The 16127-nt window shown below is 43.6% G+C and overlaps 1 protein-coding gene across 3 annotated transcripts in view; it reads right to left on the reverse strand.

The window, feature by feature from the left end:
• Positions 1–1541: 1541 nt before the first annotated feature.
• Positions 1542–16127, reverse strand: part of TMEM192 (transmembrane protein 192) — a 32457-nt gene continuing 17871 nt past the window's right edge. For 2 of the 3 annotated variants that reach the window (XM_055273915.2, XM_063638355.1), the window contains exons 4-6: positions 10910–11044; positions 8016–8118; positions 1542–2915 (exon numbers count right to left, since the gene is read on the reverse strand). In XM_055273915.2, the coding sequence (XP_055129890.2) occupies positions 2777–2915; positions 8016–8118; positions 10910–11044 (377 nt within the window). In that variant the 3' untranslated portion in view covers positions 1542–2776. The remainder of the gene's footprint in view (positions 2916–8015; positions 8119–10909; positions 11045–16127) is intronic. The other variant, XM_063638356.1, reaches the window with a different exon arrangement.

Here is a 16127-nt window from a genome sequence, read left to right on the forward strand (position 1 = left end):
CACTGCAACCTCTGCCTCCTGTGTTCAAGCGATTCTCCTGCCTCAGCCTCCTGACTAGGTGGGATTACAGATGCGTGCCACCATGCCCGGTTTATTTTATATTTGTAGTAAAGATGGGGTTTTACCATGTTGGCCAGGCTGGTCTTGAGCTCCTAACCTCAGGTGATCCACCTGCCTCAGCCTCCCGAAGTGCTGGGATTACAGGCGTGAGCCACTGCACCAGCTGTTTTGCTACTTCTGATACTTAGTTTCATTTTCATTTATTGTTTGAAATGTTCATTATTGCATTCAGAAAACTGTTGATGATTATACAACAAACATGTTGATGATTACATGAGAACATGGGCACCCTAACTTTTTAAATACACCGTTCCTTATAAACCAAAGTTCATCCCATAAATCTCAGATACTGACTATAGATCCAAATTAAATTTTAAAAATAAATAAGAGTTAATCATCTACCACTGGTGTTCCCCTTTGAAAAGAAAAACAACTGAAGGCAAAGTTTATAGGCTCTTCCAGAACAGAGAAACAGATTTCTAGAGAAGGCAATGGATTTGAGATACACTTATTAAAAAGAAAGGAAGGCCAGGCACAGTGGCTCATGCCTGTAATCCCAACACTTTGGGAGGCCAAGGAGGGCAGATCACAAGGTCAGGAGTTTGAGACCAGCCTGGCCAGCATGGTGAAACCCCGTCTGTACTAAAAATACAAAAATTAGCCAGGCATGGTGGCATGTGCCTGTAATCCCAGATACTCAGGAGGCTGAGGTAAGAGAATTTCTTAATCCCAGGAGGCGGAGGTTGCAGTGAGCCGAGATCATGCTACTGCGCTCCAGCCTGGGCAACAGAGCGAGACTCCGTCTAAAAAAAAAGAAAGAAAGAAAGGAAGGCGCCATTGCACTCCAGCCTGGGCAGCAGGGTGAGACTCTGTCTCAAAAACAACAACAACAAAAAAACCCCCTCAAAACAAAAAAAAAAAACGGAAGGGAGAAAGGAAATTTTAAAAATACAATTTGGCTTTAGTTTGTGAAAGTTGTGTGCAGGTGACACGCAATCTTTTTTTTTTCTGAGAGACAGTGTCTCACTGTTGCCCAGGCTGGTCTCAAACTCCTGGCCTCGAGTGATCCTCCTGCCTCAGCCTCCCAAAGTACTAAGATTACAGGCATGAGCAACTGCTCCCAGCCATACACAATCATCTTTATCTTAGTAGAAAACTTTTAGAATGCCCCAGCAATGGCTGTATCTAAAAGAAACAGGTATTTGCCCTCCATAAATCAAATAGATGTGGCCAAATCAATATATCCCTTGCCTATATAGTTATATCGAACACATCCCTATATAATCAATAGCTGAATTGAATATTCAGCTAATGATCAAAAAAGATTAACACGATCACAAATATCCCCTCCCCTCATATTCAGCCTTCAACCAAAAGTCTTTCTAAGGCAGCATATAACAGTGTTAACAGCAAATTGACAAATTAAAGGGGCATACTAGGAAAAATGGAGAAATAATGCCATTTGCTTGAAAAATACTTCATTTTTACCTTCAGAATCAGATATGTTTAATATCTGCATATAATTTAATATGCATTTTATCCATTACAATTTTTAAGTATAATCCAAGGCTTTAAAAGGTATCTTTTTTTTACAGTAATTTAAAATTACAGAAGATACCTTTCCTATAATTGAAGTTATTGATCAATTGAAGGTATAGCCAGACTGAAATATACAGCAACTTCTTGAAGAATGGCAAAAATAAAGTGAAAGTTCTAAACTCTTCTCTGAATTTTTCAGCTATTGCTAATGGAAGGTGCAGCCAATATAACAGGCAACACAGGTTTGTCTAACACAAGTCGGTCTAACACTGGTCCAAGTAATCAATCATCATATCTTATTTCTTTTCTTTTCCTTTTTTCTTTTTTGAGACGGAGTCTCGCTCTCTTGCCCAGGCTGGAGTGCAGTGGTGCGATCTCGGCTCACTGCAAGCTCCACCTCCCGGGTCCACACCATTCTCCTGCCTCAGCCTCCCGGGCGGCTGGGACTACAGGCGCCCGCCACCAAGCTTGGCTAATTTTTTTTGTATTTTTAGTAGAGACAGGGTTTCCCCGTGTTAGCCAGGATGGTCTTGATTTCCTGACCTCATGATCCGCTGCACCAGGCCCTTATTTCTTAAGAATAGAAAACTGTAGGAGTTTGCATAGTAGATCACCTGGTGAGACCTCAGTCCTATGGTGAGAAAATTCTCTATAAAAGCTGTATGGTCCATGATGTCATCCAACACCACATAAGCATATAACATACATGATAAGGCTCTCCAGGAAAAAACATTCACAAGAAATAATTACTTCTTTCATCAGCTTAAAAGTGGGAAGAACTTATTTGATTAAAACCCTGTTTAAAATCGATTGTCTTGTTAGACTTCCCCTATCCATAATGAAATCATTACAGGGTTCTAACGTCAGGTAGAAAACTGTTGACTATGGAGTTGTTTAGCCTCTGATCCTAGGATAAACCACGCAGTTAAATAATTTCCAAAAGTACAAAACAGACATTCCCCTCAGGTTATCCAGGCTTCTACAGGTACTTTTCAAGTGACCCACAAGCCCTATATTTTAAACAGCCACAGAAGTCAGAACCAAATTCGGGTTTCCAACAAACACTGTAAAATGCTATTCAGCAAAAGCTGCAGTTCCCCGTGGCAGCTTGTCAGGTGGTCAGTCAGTCTGAATTACTCTGGGTTCCTCTGCAATTGCTGTCATGACCGCGAGCCTCTCACGTTCTACTTGGCTGACAGCCCAGGTCTGAGGAAGTGAGAGCCAACAATCGCTTACTCAGCAGCGCATTGTGTCGCTTCAGGTATTCAATGGTGTCTCCTTGCTTTTCAACAATTTCTTCTAGGCTTGAAATAGTCCTGCAAGTAATCAAGATATAAATGGGTTACACATATTCACCAATACTCATTTGTGTCTTTGCAAACGAGTACCTACTAGTTTTTAGTAAAGCATATTATATTTGTCACCTTTTCTTAGATGTCAGAAGCCAGGGTAATATTGCCAAATAAGACTATTTTCATAAATCGTTTTAGTAACTTCGACTCTCGAAATAAATTTAAAATGTTATAAACTTTCACACCTCTATGTTTTAAAAAAGGCCATCATTGCTTTATTTAAGAAGGATCCTAATTTGTTAGATAATTGAGTATAAGATAATTGAGTATAAGTGATCAACTTAAATGGCATTTAAAGACAAATAAAGGCAAAATTCATTCAATAATCAAATGACAATTAAAATAGACAACTTTGACCATGGGAAACAATTTTTTAAATGTATGGCATTTGTTTATTTTTGCATTTCTCCTTTTTTCTCCCATACCACAAAAATGTATCTTTTTGCACTTGACACAAATAAAAATACTATATAAGTATATAAAACAAACAAACAAAAATCTAACTCCTTCCTACACTACTGCCCCAACTCACTTTGGTCTCACTGCTCAGAAGTAATAGCTATAAAGTGTTTTTAATTTCCTTCCACTAATTTAAGATATTAGTACTAGGAATAGTGATGATAATAACAAGAATGACAATAATATGCCAGATGAATTTTAATGTTGACTAAAAATTGCCTATTCAAGAAATAAAATATTTTTGGATGTGTTTTACTCAGATATTCTATATGTGCTAAAAGGGAACTATTTCAAGGGATGGTAAGTGAGAAATTCAGCATGAAAAATATCATATGGGAATGGTCCCACGTGAAAAAAAAGATTTATTCTTAGAAATAAATAGTTATGCTTATAAATAATGTGGTTACAGGAATGGGCTATGTAACCACATTACTATTATTATTATTTTTTGAGACAGAGTCTAGCTCTGTCGCCCAGGCTGGAGTGCAGTGGCACAATCTCCTCTCACTGCAACCTGCACCTCCCAGGTTTAAGCGATTCTCCTGCCTCAGCCTCCTGAGTAGCTGAGATTACAGGTGCCTGCCACCATGCCCAGCTAATTTTCGTATTTTTAGTAGAGATAGGGTTTCACCATGTTGGCCAGGCTGTTCTTGAACTCCTGACCTCAGGTGATCTACCCACCTCGGCCTCCGAAAGTGCTGGGATTACAGGCGTGAGCCACCCCACCTGGCCCACACTTTCTTTATATATACTGACTATATTCCTATGTCTGTTGCTATCCATTTCAGATGATGTTAAGGAATAACTTGTGTCTCAGATTATATAGATCCAAAAGCAGGATGAGAAGAACCACAGACATGGCCAGAAGTGGTGTAATCATGCCTGTAATCCCAGCACTTTGGGAGGCCAAGGTGGATGGATCACTTGAGGTCAGGAGTTTGAGACCAGCATGGCCAACATGGTGAAACCTTGTCGCTATTAAAAATACAAAAATTAGCTGGGTGTGGTGGCACACGCGTGTAGTCCCAGCTACTCTAGAGGCTGAGGCAAGAGAATCGCTTGAACCCAGGAAGTCAAGGCTGCAGTGAGCCAAAATCACAGCAGTGCACTCCAGCCTGGGCGACAGAGCTCTCGTCCTGTCTCAAACAAAAAAAGAAAAAAAGAGCGGGCCGTGGTGGCTCACACCTGTAACTCCAGTACCTTGGGAGGCCCAGGCAGGCGGATCACTTGAGGTCAGGAGTTCAAGACCAGCCTGGCCAACATGGTGAAACCCTGTCTCTATTAAAAATACAAAAATTAGCTGGACGTGGTGGCGGGTATCTGTATTCCCAATTACTCAGGATGCTGAGGCTGGAGAATCACTTGAATCTGGGAGGCAGAGGTTGCAGTGAGCCAGGATCATGCCATTGCACTCCAGCCTGGGTGACAGAGAGAGACTCCTCTCAAAAAAAAAAAAAAAGGAGGCTGGGCGTGGTGGCTCACGCCTGTAATCCCAGCACTTTGGGAGGCCGAAACGGGCAGATCACGATGTCAGGAGATTGAGACCGTTCTGGCTAACATGGTGAAACCCCGTCTCTAATAAAAATACAGAAAAAAATTAGCTGGGCGTGGTGGCGGGCGCCTGTAGTCCCAGCTACTCGGGAGGCTGAGGGAGGAGAATGGTGTGAACCCGGGAGGCAGAGCTTGCAGTACGCTGAGATTGTGCCACTGCACTCCAGCCTGGGCAACAGAGCCAGACTCTGTCTCAAAAAAAAAAAAAAAAAGAAAGAAGAATCACAAAATGATGCAGATAAAGAAGAAAAGAGGTCTGAAGCCTGAGCTTTGGGCACACCAATCTTTAGGAGTCTTGAAGGGGAAGAGGAGCAGGATAAAGAGACTGAAAAAGTAAGAGCAGGTTGATGGCAAGGAAACCAGGAGAGTGTCATGCCCCAGAGCCCAGGGAAAGAAGCATTTCAAGGAAAAGACAGTGATTAACTGTGCCCACTGCCATTGAGAGGGCAAACACAAGGACCAAGAGTCAGTTCACTCTGGATTGGGCAAAGTAGAGGCCATCGGAGGGACTGCAGGGGAAGATGGGAGTGGGGCGACCAGTAAGGAGACTCTTGCACATCCAGGTGAGAGATGCTAGTGGCAGTGGAGGTAGAGAACAGTGGCTGGATTATTATCTTATTTTTATTTTATTATTGTTATTATTTTTTGAGACAGAGTCTCACTCTGTTGCCCAGGCTGGAGTGCAGTGATGCAATCTTGGCTCACCTCAACCTCCGCCTTCCGGGTTCAAGTGATTCTTCTGCCTCAGCCTCCCAAGTAGCTGAGATTATAGGTGTGAGCCACTGCACCCGGCCAGATTATTATTTTAGAGACAGACCCAACAGGACTTGCTGATGGGTTATCTGGGTGGAGGTGGGGCCAAGGAAACAGGAGTCAAGGATGATGCCAGCTTTGTGGCCTGAGCAACCTTTTGAATAGCAATGCCACTTCCCAAGATGGGAGAAGGCTGGATTTGAGTTGGGAGAGGGCTCTGTGTTGGACACATTAAGTTTGCAGACATCCAACTGGAGATGCTGATGGCTAATGAGAAAGTCAGATACACAAATCTGGACCACAGGGGAAATACACAGCTGGAGATACATGTTTGGGAGTCAGCAGCATATTTATGGGATCTATTTTTTTATTGTTGTTTATATCTACTTAATACTCATACAGAGTTAAAAAAAAAAAAAGGGATCACAGTGAAAAATAATCCCCCCCCTCGCTCCTCACGACCCACCACCTCTGAGTTTCAGGCCCAAAGGTAGCCACTTTCAACTCTTTGTAACTGTTTCTTCTGTATTTCTCTCTATATTTCTAAATAATGAGATTATACAATTTCTTGATTTTTCAATTTTTGCTATTATCTGCAGACTTCCTATATAAGAAATTAGAATTTAGCTCTCTCACTTTCCCCAAATCCATATACATATACATTTATGTCTTCTTTCTTGTAGCCTCTCAATCCAGTAAGCAATATTACAATTTTGGGTTAAATCAATATTCAGAAACTGCAATATCACTATCTAGATATTAGCCACGGTTAAACATGTAACAGTTGGCTAAATATTAGTTACAGTTAAGCCATGTAAATCAGCCTTCTGATTTACCTAGAATTAATAATCACCTCATTTTTTTGTTTATATAGTTTTGTTTTTTGATTTTTGTTTTTTGAGTCAGGGTCTCACTCTGTCACCCAGGCTGCAGTGCAGTGGCACAATCTCAGCTCTCTGCAGCCTCAAGCTCCTGGGCTCAATCAATCCTCCCACCTCAGCCTCTTGAGTAGCTGGGACCACAGGTGTCTGCCATCACACTTGGCTAATTTTTTGTACTTTTTGCAGAGACAGGGTTTTGGCATGTTGCCCAGGCTGGTCTTGAACTCCAGGGCTTCGGTGATTCACCAGCCTCGACCTCCCAAAGTGCTGAGGTTACAGGCGTGAGCCACCACACGGGCCTGTATAGTTTTTTACATCTACTTCAGCCCCAAGATCTCCAACAGATATGAATGATATTTTAATTACCATGGAAGTCACTTAGGGAGAGACTGGATAGAAACAAGAGCAGGCAGACCAGGTTGGCTGTTCAGGAGGCTAAAATGGGAGAATTGTCTGAGCCCAGGAGTTTGAGGCCAGCCTGGGCAATACAGAGAGACTCCATGCCTTAAAAAGAAAAAAACAGGCCGGGCGAGGTGGCTCACGCCTATAATCCCAGCACTTTGGGAGGCTGAGGCGGGTGGATCACCTGAGGTCAGGAGTTCGAGACCAGCCTGACCAACACGGAGAAACCCCATCTCTACTAAAAATACAAAATTAGCCAGGCATGGTGGTGCATGCCTGTAATCCCAGCTACTGGGAGGCTGAGGCAGGAGAACTGCTTGAAACTGGGAGGTGGAGGTTGCGGTAAGCCAAGATCATGCCATTGCACTCGAGCCTGGGCAACAAGAGCAAAACTCCATCTCAAAAAAAAAAAAAAAAAAAAAAAGGCCGGGCGCGGTGGCTCACGCTTGTAATCCCAGCACTTTGGGAGGCCGAGGCGGGTGGATCATGAGGTCAGGAGATCGAGACCACGGTGAAACGCCGTCTCTACTAAAAAATACAAAAAATTAGCCGGGCGTGGTGGCGGGTGCCTGTAGTCCCAGCTAGTCGGAGAGGCTGAGGCAGGAGAATGGCGTGAACCCGGGAGGCGGAGCTTGCAGTGAGCCGAGATTGCGCCACTGCACTCCAGCCTGGGTGACAGAGCGAGACTCCGTCTCAAAAAAAAAAGAAAAAAAAGAAAAGAAAAAAACAAAGACACTTATAAAAAAAGGTGCTTCAAGGAGGGAGTAACCAGTTAATGACATCAAAAGCTCTTGAGAGGTTAAATAGGTTGGCTAAGTGGTTAATCTTACTTTTGCATCAAATATATGGCCTATTTAATACATTTACACATCCTGATTTAGACTTTATTTCACCACAGCTGAAAGGAAATAAACAAATGTAAAAGTACAAATACACAATCATAAATTCCAAGCATCAGAATGGTTTCTAGCTTTCTAGGGGAAAAAACTCAATTATTTTATTCTCACCTAAATCTTACCTGAATCCAGTCTCCGAGGTAATATTGCTGGGGTAAGCATAGATTTTTTCTTCTTCAAGTATATCAGGCTCTGGTTTAGCTTTATTGAATCTCCGGATTTTCACTAAAATAATAAGTCATTATTAGATCGAATTCTGAAAGAGAAGTCTAGTTTCATTTTTTCAAATTATGCTACTTTGCTGTTCTTATTAACGTCCTCGGGTATTTCAAAGTCTACTATGTGCCAGGCCTGTTCTAAGCCCTGGGAATATAGGGATTACATTAGTATTGAAAATAGCAATAACAGCTGACATTTATTGTGCACTTAGAACACATGAGGCACAGTTTAAATGTTTTACATGGAGGCCCTCATTCAGTTCTCATAACCACCTGCATGAAGTGCATGCTCCTATTATCCCACAGTGAAGCCCAGAGAAGTTGAGCAACCAGCCAGCCATCTAATTCAGAAATCATGACTTCCTCTGGTCCAGGGGAAAACACAGATAATAAGCCTACATTCTAAGACAGTATGGAAAGTACCTTCATTAGAAGCTTGTGCAAGAGGCTTGCACAAGGAGTTGGATTTGTCAAGCTGCTTTTTGGCCTGGAAAGCAGTGCCTAACTCAACAGGAGGTATCAGAGAGGGGAAAGAGGATAGAGTTTGAGCTCATCCTTCAGAGAAACACAGGAATTAATCACACAGACTAGAAGAATAAAGAAGGGCGCTTCAGGTGCAGGAGGAGTCTAAACAAATGCTATGGTCTTGAGAAGCTACATGTATGTATGTGTGAGGGTGTATGGACAAGGGGTGAGGTTGGGAAGGTGGGCAGAGAATGCATCAGGAGTGGCTGGTGTGCCATGCAAGGCATTTACACTTTTTTTTTTTTGAGACGGAGTCTTGCTCTGTCGCCCAGGCTGGAGTGCAGTGGCACAACCTTGGCTCACTGCAACCTCCGTCTCTGCCTCCTAGGTTCAAGCAATTCTCCCACCTCAGCCTCCCGACTGGGATTACAGGCGTGCACCACCATACCCAGCTAATTTTTTTTGTATTTTCAGTAGAGACGGTGTTTCACCATGTTGGCCAGGCTGGTCTCAAACTCCTGGCCTCAAGTGATCCGCCTGCCGCGGTGTCCCAAAGTGCTAGGATTACAGGCGTGAGTCACCAGGCCCGGCCTAAGACATTTAGATTTTATCCTCAGAGCAACTGGCAGTCATTGAAAGGATCTCACCATCATCCCTGAAGAGCAGGCTAGGTAGAGGCCATTCAAGAACCTTTCAGGCCAGGCATGGTGGCTCATGTCTGTAATCCCAGCACTTTGGGAGGCTGTGGCGGGTTGATGACCTGACGTTTGGAGTTTGAGACCAGCTTGGCGAACATGGTCAGATGCCATCTTTACTAAAAATACAAAAATTAGCTGGGCGTGGTGATAGGCGCCTATAATCCCAGCCACTCAGGAGGCTGAGGCAGGAGAATCACTTAAACCCAGGAGGCGGAGGATGCAGTGAGCTGAGATCGTGCCATTGCACTCCCGCCTGGGTGAAGAGAGCAAAACTCCAACTCAAAAAAAAAAAATAAAACGCCTTTTACACCACATGAAAACTTTAGATTTTTTTTTCCTTCAGCTATTAGAAAACTCTAGGCAGGGAAGCTGTTAACAATCAGAGTTAAGTATAAACAAGATCATCTTGGTAGGAATAAGAAATATGAATCAGTGGACAGAGAGAAAGAGACCTGTTATGTGTCTCCTGGATGTAGCCATGCAAGAGATGATGAGTACCTAACCAAGGCAGTGGCAGGGACCAAAGAAAAGAGACAGAGCTGAAAGACAGGTAGACTGAAAAAGACTGATGACTGACCGATCACCAATCCTATCCAATTCTTGGGGAGTGAGGTAGAAGGAAGAAGGTAGACGACTCCTACGTTTCTAGGATTCTGATTTATCAAGTGGATGCAGGCTGGTATTGTTAACTGAGCTAGAAGAGGACAGTTAGGATGGAGGGAAATTTTGAAGAAAATTATGTTCTGTTCAATTCTGATCTTGTTGGTGCCTGTGGGACATGTGGATGAAAACTTCATTAAGCAGATGAATATATACAATTTGGGGCCGGGTGCGGTGGGTCATGCCTGTAATCCCAGCACTTTGGGAGGCCAAGGTGGGCGGATCACCTGAGGTCAGGAGTTAGAGACTATCCTGGCCAACATGACGAAACCCCATCTCTATTAAAGTGCTAGCTTCCTAAAGTGCTAGGATTACAGACATGAGCCACTGTGCATGGCCTATTTCTTAATTTTTAATTTTAGATGGCAAGCTGACATTTCAGCTGCCTTCAGAGAAGCAAAAGTTTGTGGATGTTTTTGTTGTTGTTTTAGGAGACAGGGTCTTACTCTGTCACCCAGGCTGGAGTGCAGGCACATGATCTTGGCTCACTGCAACCTCTGTCTCCCAGGCTCTAGTGATCCTCCCACGTCAGCCTCCCGAGGGGCTGGGACCACAGTTGTGCACCACCATACCTGGCTATTTTTTTTTATTTTTGGAGAGATGGAGTCTCATCATGTTGCCCAGGCTGGTCTTCAACTCCAGAGCTCAAGTGATCCTCCTGCCTCAGCCTCCCAAAGAGCTGGGATTACAAGCTTGAGCCACCGTTCCCAGCCCAAAAAGTTTGTGTCTTGTTTTAATGGAAAAGTTTCACTTGCGTTGACAAAAATTTATTAATGACACAATCTTAAAAGAATGGGGTCTCACTGGTGGTGGCTGTACTTTCCTGTTTGTTTGAAATTAAAGAAGTCTGCATGTGGTCACCACTCAGATACACAGAGAACTTCCTTGTCGCTAACATAATGGGCTATACTTTAAACTGGGAGGAAAGGAAGCAGTTCGAGGTTCCTATAAGAACAGGCTCGTTGTAATTCTCACCTGTGTAAATGAGGAGACATATCAGGGAACAGATGAGTTCCAGTGCCAAGATGGCCAGAATGAGGTCAAGATACAATCTGCCAGGCTCTGGGAAGGAGTGCTGCATGCATAGTATGAGGAGAAGCACTGTGTTGCCTGAGGAGGAGAAACATAAAACACAGCATGTGATGAGAAAGACATATATGGTCTTTGTCCAATAGATAGTTGGTCTTTGTCCGGTTCCTTACACAGAGCTCCTAAAACACTTGTAATTTCCTGAGTGATCACAGCCTTCAGAAATGAAGACCCAGGCCAGGTGCAGTGGCTCACACCTGTAATTTCGGCATTTTGGGAAGACAAGGCAAAAGGATTGCTTGAGCCCAGGTGGTCGAGACCAGCTTAGGCAACATAGCAAGACCCCATCTCTACAAAAAAATATAAAAAATTAACCAGGCATGGTGGCACACATTTGTAGTTCCAGCCACCTGGGAGGCTAAGGAGCCTAGTTCCAGCTACCTGGTCAGGAGAACGAGACCATGCTGGCTAACACGGTGAAACCCCGTCTCTACTAAACATATGAAAAAAATTAGCCAGGCGTGGTGGCAGGCGCCTGTAGTCTCAGCTACTCGGGAGGCTGAGGCAGGAGAATGGCGTGAACCCGGGAGGCGGAACTTGCAGTGAGCTGAGATAGCGCCACTGTACTCCAGCCTGGGTGACAGAGCGAGACTCCACTTCAAAAAAAAAAAAAAAAAAAAATACAGAAGTACGGGAAGCATGGTCTTTCAACTCACATCTGAAATAGGGAGAGTCTTGTGGGATTGAGCCCTTTAATTTGTGGGATCTAAGACTAGAGCCCTTTAATTTTTGGGATCTAAGACTATCTGAGGATAGATGGTGCTATAATTGGATTAAGTTGAAGGACACCCAGATGGTTTCTGCTGAAGAACTGAATTAAACTGTTGTAGGGAAAACTCCACACATCTAGTTTAGTAAGAAGTGTTCTGTGTAGGAACGTAGAAAAGCAGTTTTTTCAGACAACATGTTAGAGCTCAGCACTGACACCCACAAGGGCATACCTGCACACAAAACTATTTATTCTTAGCAGCAAAGGAAGTTAAAAGATAGAAACAAAATACTGCTAAATTTAGGGGAAAATGGAAAAAAAAAATCTACACATCTAAGAGTTAATAATGGCCCATAATACAACTATATAAAAACCTGGACTTTCTTAAAAACTTAGGAATGATTTTTTGCTTTATAGAATTATTGACAATTACTTCCTTTAGGTACCCAATGCAAGTAAAAAGTGATGCCATTTTTAGAAGTTTGCATTTAAGACACAAAAAAGAAAAAAAAAAAGTTTCCATTAGACCAGTTCTTCAGGACCCACACGGTGGGAATCCTAGGAGCCCATTCTGGTCACCTGGTACAGCAACAGCAGAACTAAAGGATGATTAAGAGTATGCCCATGATCCAGACTACCTCGATGAAAATCCAGGACAAGTTACCTAATATCTCTGTCCCCATCTAAAAAATAGAGATAACAGTACCTTTCTCACAATGCTGTTCTTTTTCTTTTTTTTTTTTTTGAGATGGAGTCTTGCTCTGCTGCCCAGGCTGGAGTGCAAAGGCACAATCTCAGCTCACTGCAACCTCTGCCTCCCGGGTTCAAGTGATTATCCTGCCTCAGCCTCCTGAGCAGCTGGGATTACTGGTGTGCACCATCATGTCCAGCTAATTTTTGTATTTTTAGTAGAAACAGGGTTTCACCATGTTAGCCAGACTGATCTTGAACTCCTGACCGCAAGTGATCCGCGAGCCTCGGCCTCCCAAAGTGCTGGGATTACAGGTGTAAGCCACCGCGCCCGGCCCACCGTGCCGTTCTAGGGAGTGAGTTAATATGTGAAAAATACTTAGAACAGTGCCTGGCCTGTAAACATTCAATAAATATTACCTGTTTGCACCCCCTACCACACACTCAGCATATCTATTATTTACTTATGAGGACCATTTTAACCTCATTTTGCACTTTTATTCTGACAAATATCAAAGAGAATTTAGGGGCAGACTCTGTAGCATCTTATCTTAGAATTTTCTAAAGCTTATTTAACATATTTATGTGAGTCTGATCCTGAGAGGGAAAATGCTTTTTTCATTTATCTTCTATTGCTTGATACAAAAGAAATGATTGTGAGCCAAAGAGCCTTGCTGAAAGAACCCCCATCCAAACTAACTACACAAGCCTAGGAGTTTGAGGCTACACTGAGCTATGACAGCACTCCAGCCTGGGCAACAGAGTGAGACTTTGTCTCTTAAAAAAAAATAAAAATAAAAAAAATAAAAAAAGTTTTGACAAAATATCACTGGATTAAAAAAAAAAAGTAACAACACAAAGCTACTTTCTAGCAAGCCCACTCACCCAATGACCTGCCACAGTATATTAGCATATTGACAGATTCTTTGTAAATCAGTTTTGTGAACAAGATAAATACAGTTTTTTGTTTTTTTTCTTCTTCTTCTTTTTTTTTTTTTTTTTGAGATGGAGTTTTGCTCTGTCACCAAGGCTGGAGTGCAGTGGCACGATCTCGGCTCACTGCAACCTCTGCCTCCAGGGTTCAAGTGATTCTCCTGCCACAGCCTCCTGAGTAGCTGGGATTACAGATGCCCGCCACCACGCCTGGCTAATTTTTGTGTTTTTAGTAGAAACAGGGTTTCACCATGTTGGCCAGGCTGGTCTCGAACTCCTGACCTCGTGATTCACCCGCCTCGGCCTCCCAAAGTGCTGGGATTACAGGCGTGAGCCACCACGCCCAGCCAATACAGTTTTACAACATTTAGGAAAGAAATACACACTAGGAAAAAAAACTGCAGAGAAATGAAAGAGTTTTCAAAGGATTTTCAAGGTACTGGGCAAATCCTATGTACCAGCAAGTTTGCAGTCTGGTGGGAAAGCCATAGTGAAATAAAGCATTCCTCATAATGGTATGTGCTGTGGACATTATACAAGTACCCTCCTTGAAGAAGACCACCCCATACAATATCTTAGTTCAGATGAAAGTCACTTCATCTCTGGGTTACCACACCAGCCTCCTTATCAGTTTTGTGCTAACCAAATACACTCTCCAGTTATACAGTAACATAATGACTTTTTTTTTTGTTTTTGAAGCAGTCTTACTCTGTTGCCCAGGCTGGTGAGATCTCAGCTCACTGCAACCTCTGCCTCCCAAGTTCAAGCAATTCTTGGCCTCCCTAGTAGCTGGAATGACAGGTGCCCGCCACGCCACCATGCCCAGCTAATTTTTGTATTTGTTTTGTTTTGTTTTTTTTGAGTCAGAGTTTTGCTCTTGTTGCCCAGGCGGGAGTGCAATGACGCGATCTTGGCTGACTGTAACCTCCGCCTCCCAGGTTCAAGCGATTCTTCTGTCTCAGCCTCCTGAGTAGCTGGGATTACAGATGCCCACCACCACACCTCGCTAATTTTTTGTATTTTTAGTAGAGAGGGGGTTTCACCATGTTGGCCAGGCTGGTCTCGAACTCCTGACCTCAGGTGATCCGCCCGCCTCGGCCTCCCAAAGTGCTGGGATTACAGGCGTGAGCCACAGCACCTGGCCTAATTTTTGTGTTTTTAATAGAGACAGGTTTTCACCATGTTGGCCAAGCTGGTCTGGAACTCCTGGCCTCAAGCGACCCACCTGCCTTAGCCTCACAAAGTGCTGGGATCACAGGTGTGAGCCACCGTGCCCAGCCTAGTTTGGTGTTTTATAAATGATTTTATAACCATAGAGATAGTCTAAATGTTTTTTGTATTACATCACTCACCATTTTAAAGATTCTAGGCTAGCGGTGGCTCCTGAGGTCGAAAGTTCAAGACCAGCCTGACCAACATGGAGAAACCCCATCTCTACTAAAAATACAAAATTAGACGGGTGTGGCGGCGCATGCCTGTAATTCCAGCTACTCGGGAGGCTGAGGCAGAAGAATCGCTTAAACCCGGGAGGCGGTGGCTGCGGGGAGCTGAGATCGTGCCATTGCACTCCAGCCTGGGTGACAGAGCGAAACTCTGTCTCAAAAAAAAAAAAAAAAGAAAAAAGAACATTCTAGGCCAGGTGCAGTGGCTCACGCCTATAATCCCAACATTTTGGGAGGTCAAGGCAGGTGGATCACTCAAGGTTGGGAGTTCAAGACCAGCCTGACCAACACGGTGAAACTCCATCTCTACTAAAAATACAGAATTAGCTGGGCATGGTAATGCACACCTGTAATCCCAGCTACTCGGGAGGCTGAGGCAGTAGTATCGCTTGAACCCAGGAGGTGGAGGTTGCAGTGAGCCAAGATCGCACCATTGCATTCCAGCCTGGGCAACAAGAGTGAAACTCAGTCTCAAAAAAAAAAAAAAAAAAAAGATTCTAAGGTTAACGCTTGCTATTCATTAAGAATATTTGGGAGAAATAAGTTCCTGTGGGCTGGGCGGTCCTGTAATGACCACAAGCTGAGAGCTACCACGCCTGGGCTCCAGTGTAGGATCTGCTGCCTCCTAGAAACGAAACCCATGATCTCACCCAGACCCGGACTCCTCCACCACATAACGGGGGAAATAATGCTTATCACACAGGGTTCTGCTAGGAAGAAATGAACTAACAATGCCTAAGTAGACATGTAGTAAATGCCATATATCATTATTATTATTAAAACAAGAATTCTGATTTTCAGTTCCAGGCACATGCTATGCAGCCCCTCCTCCAAACAAAACTCACAGGGGACTTGAAGTCAGATGCTATGCTACAGGAGACACCCAGCCGCTCTGGCTCACCCCAGGGCACCAGGCACAGATATCAGTGAGGACTCCAGCAGGCATTTCTACAAGTCAACAAGACAGTCTCTGGCCCTCCCAAAGAATGTGGGCCATGAGAACTAAAGGTGAGCAGGAAGGACACAGTCACTATGCCCTCGGGTCCTACAATTCCTGCCAGGAATTCCTTCCAGAATTTACCTTCAAGAGCAGTTCCCTTGAACTGTACTTTTGTATGTCCTCAGCCTCTGGCTTTACACTTTTAGGCCCCAGAGAGACTGACTGGACCCATATGATGGGTTGAAAATTACTATTTTCGGTGAAGGACCAAGTTTTCATTTCAATGTGAAAAAAGCCCCAAATATGCAACTTGGCTATGTAACTAATAATAATTGATTAAAAAAAATTTTTTTTTTTAAGATGGAGTCTTACTCTGTCGCTCAGGCTGGA

Source organism: Symphalangus syndactylus, chromosome 4 (genome assembly GCF_028878055.3).
Source record: "Symphalangus syndactylus isolate Jambi chromosome 4, NHGRI_mSymSyn1-v2.1_pri, whole genome shotgun sequence".
Lineage (NCBI taxonomy): Eukaryota > Metazoa > Chordata > Mammalia > Primates > Hylobatidae > Symphalangus > Symphalangus syndactylus.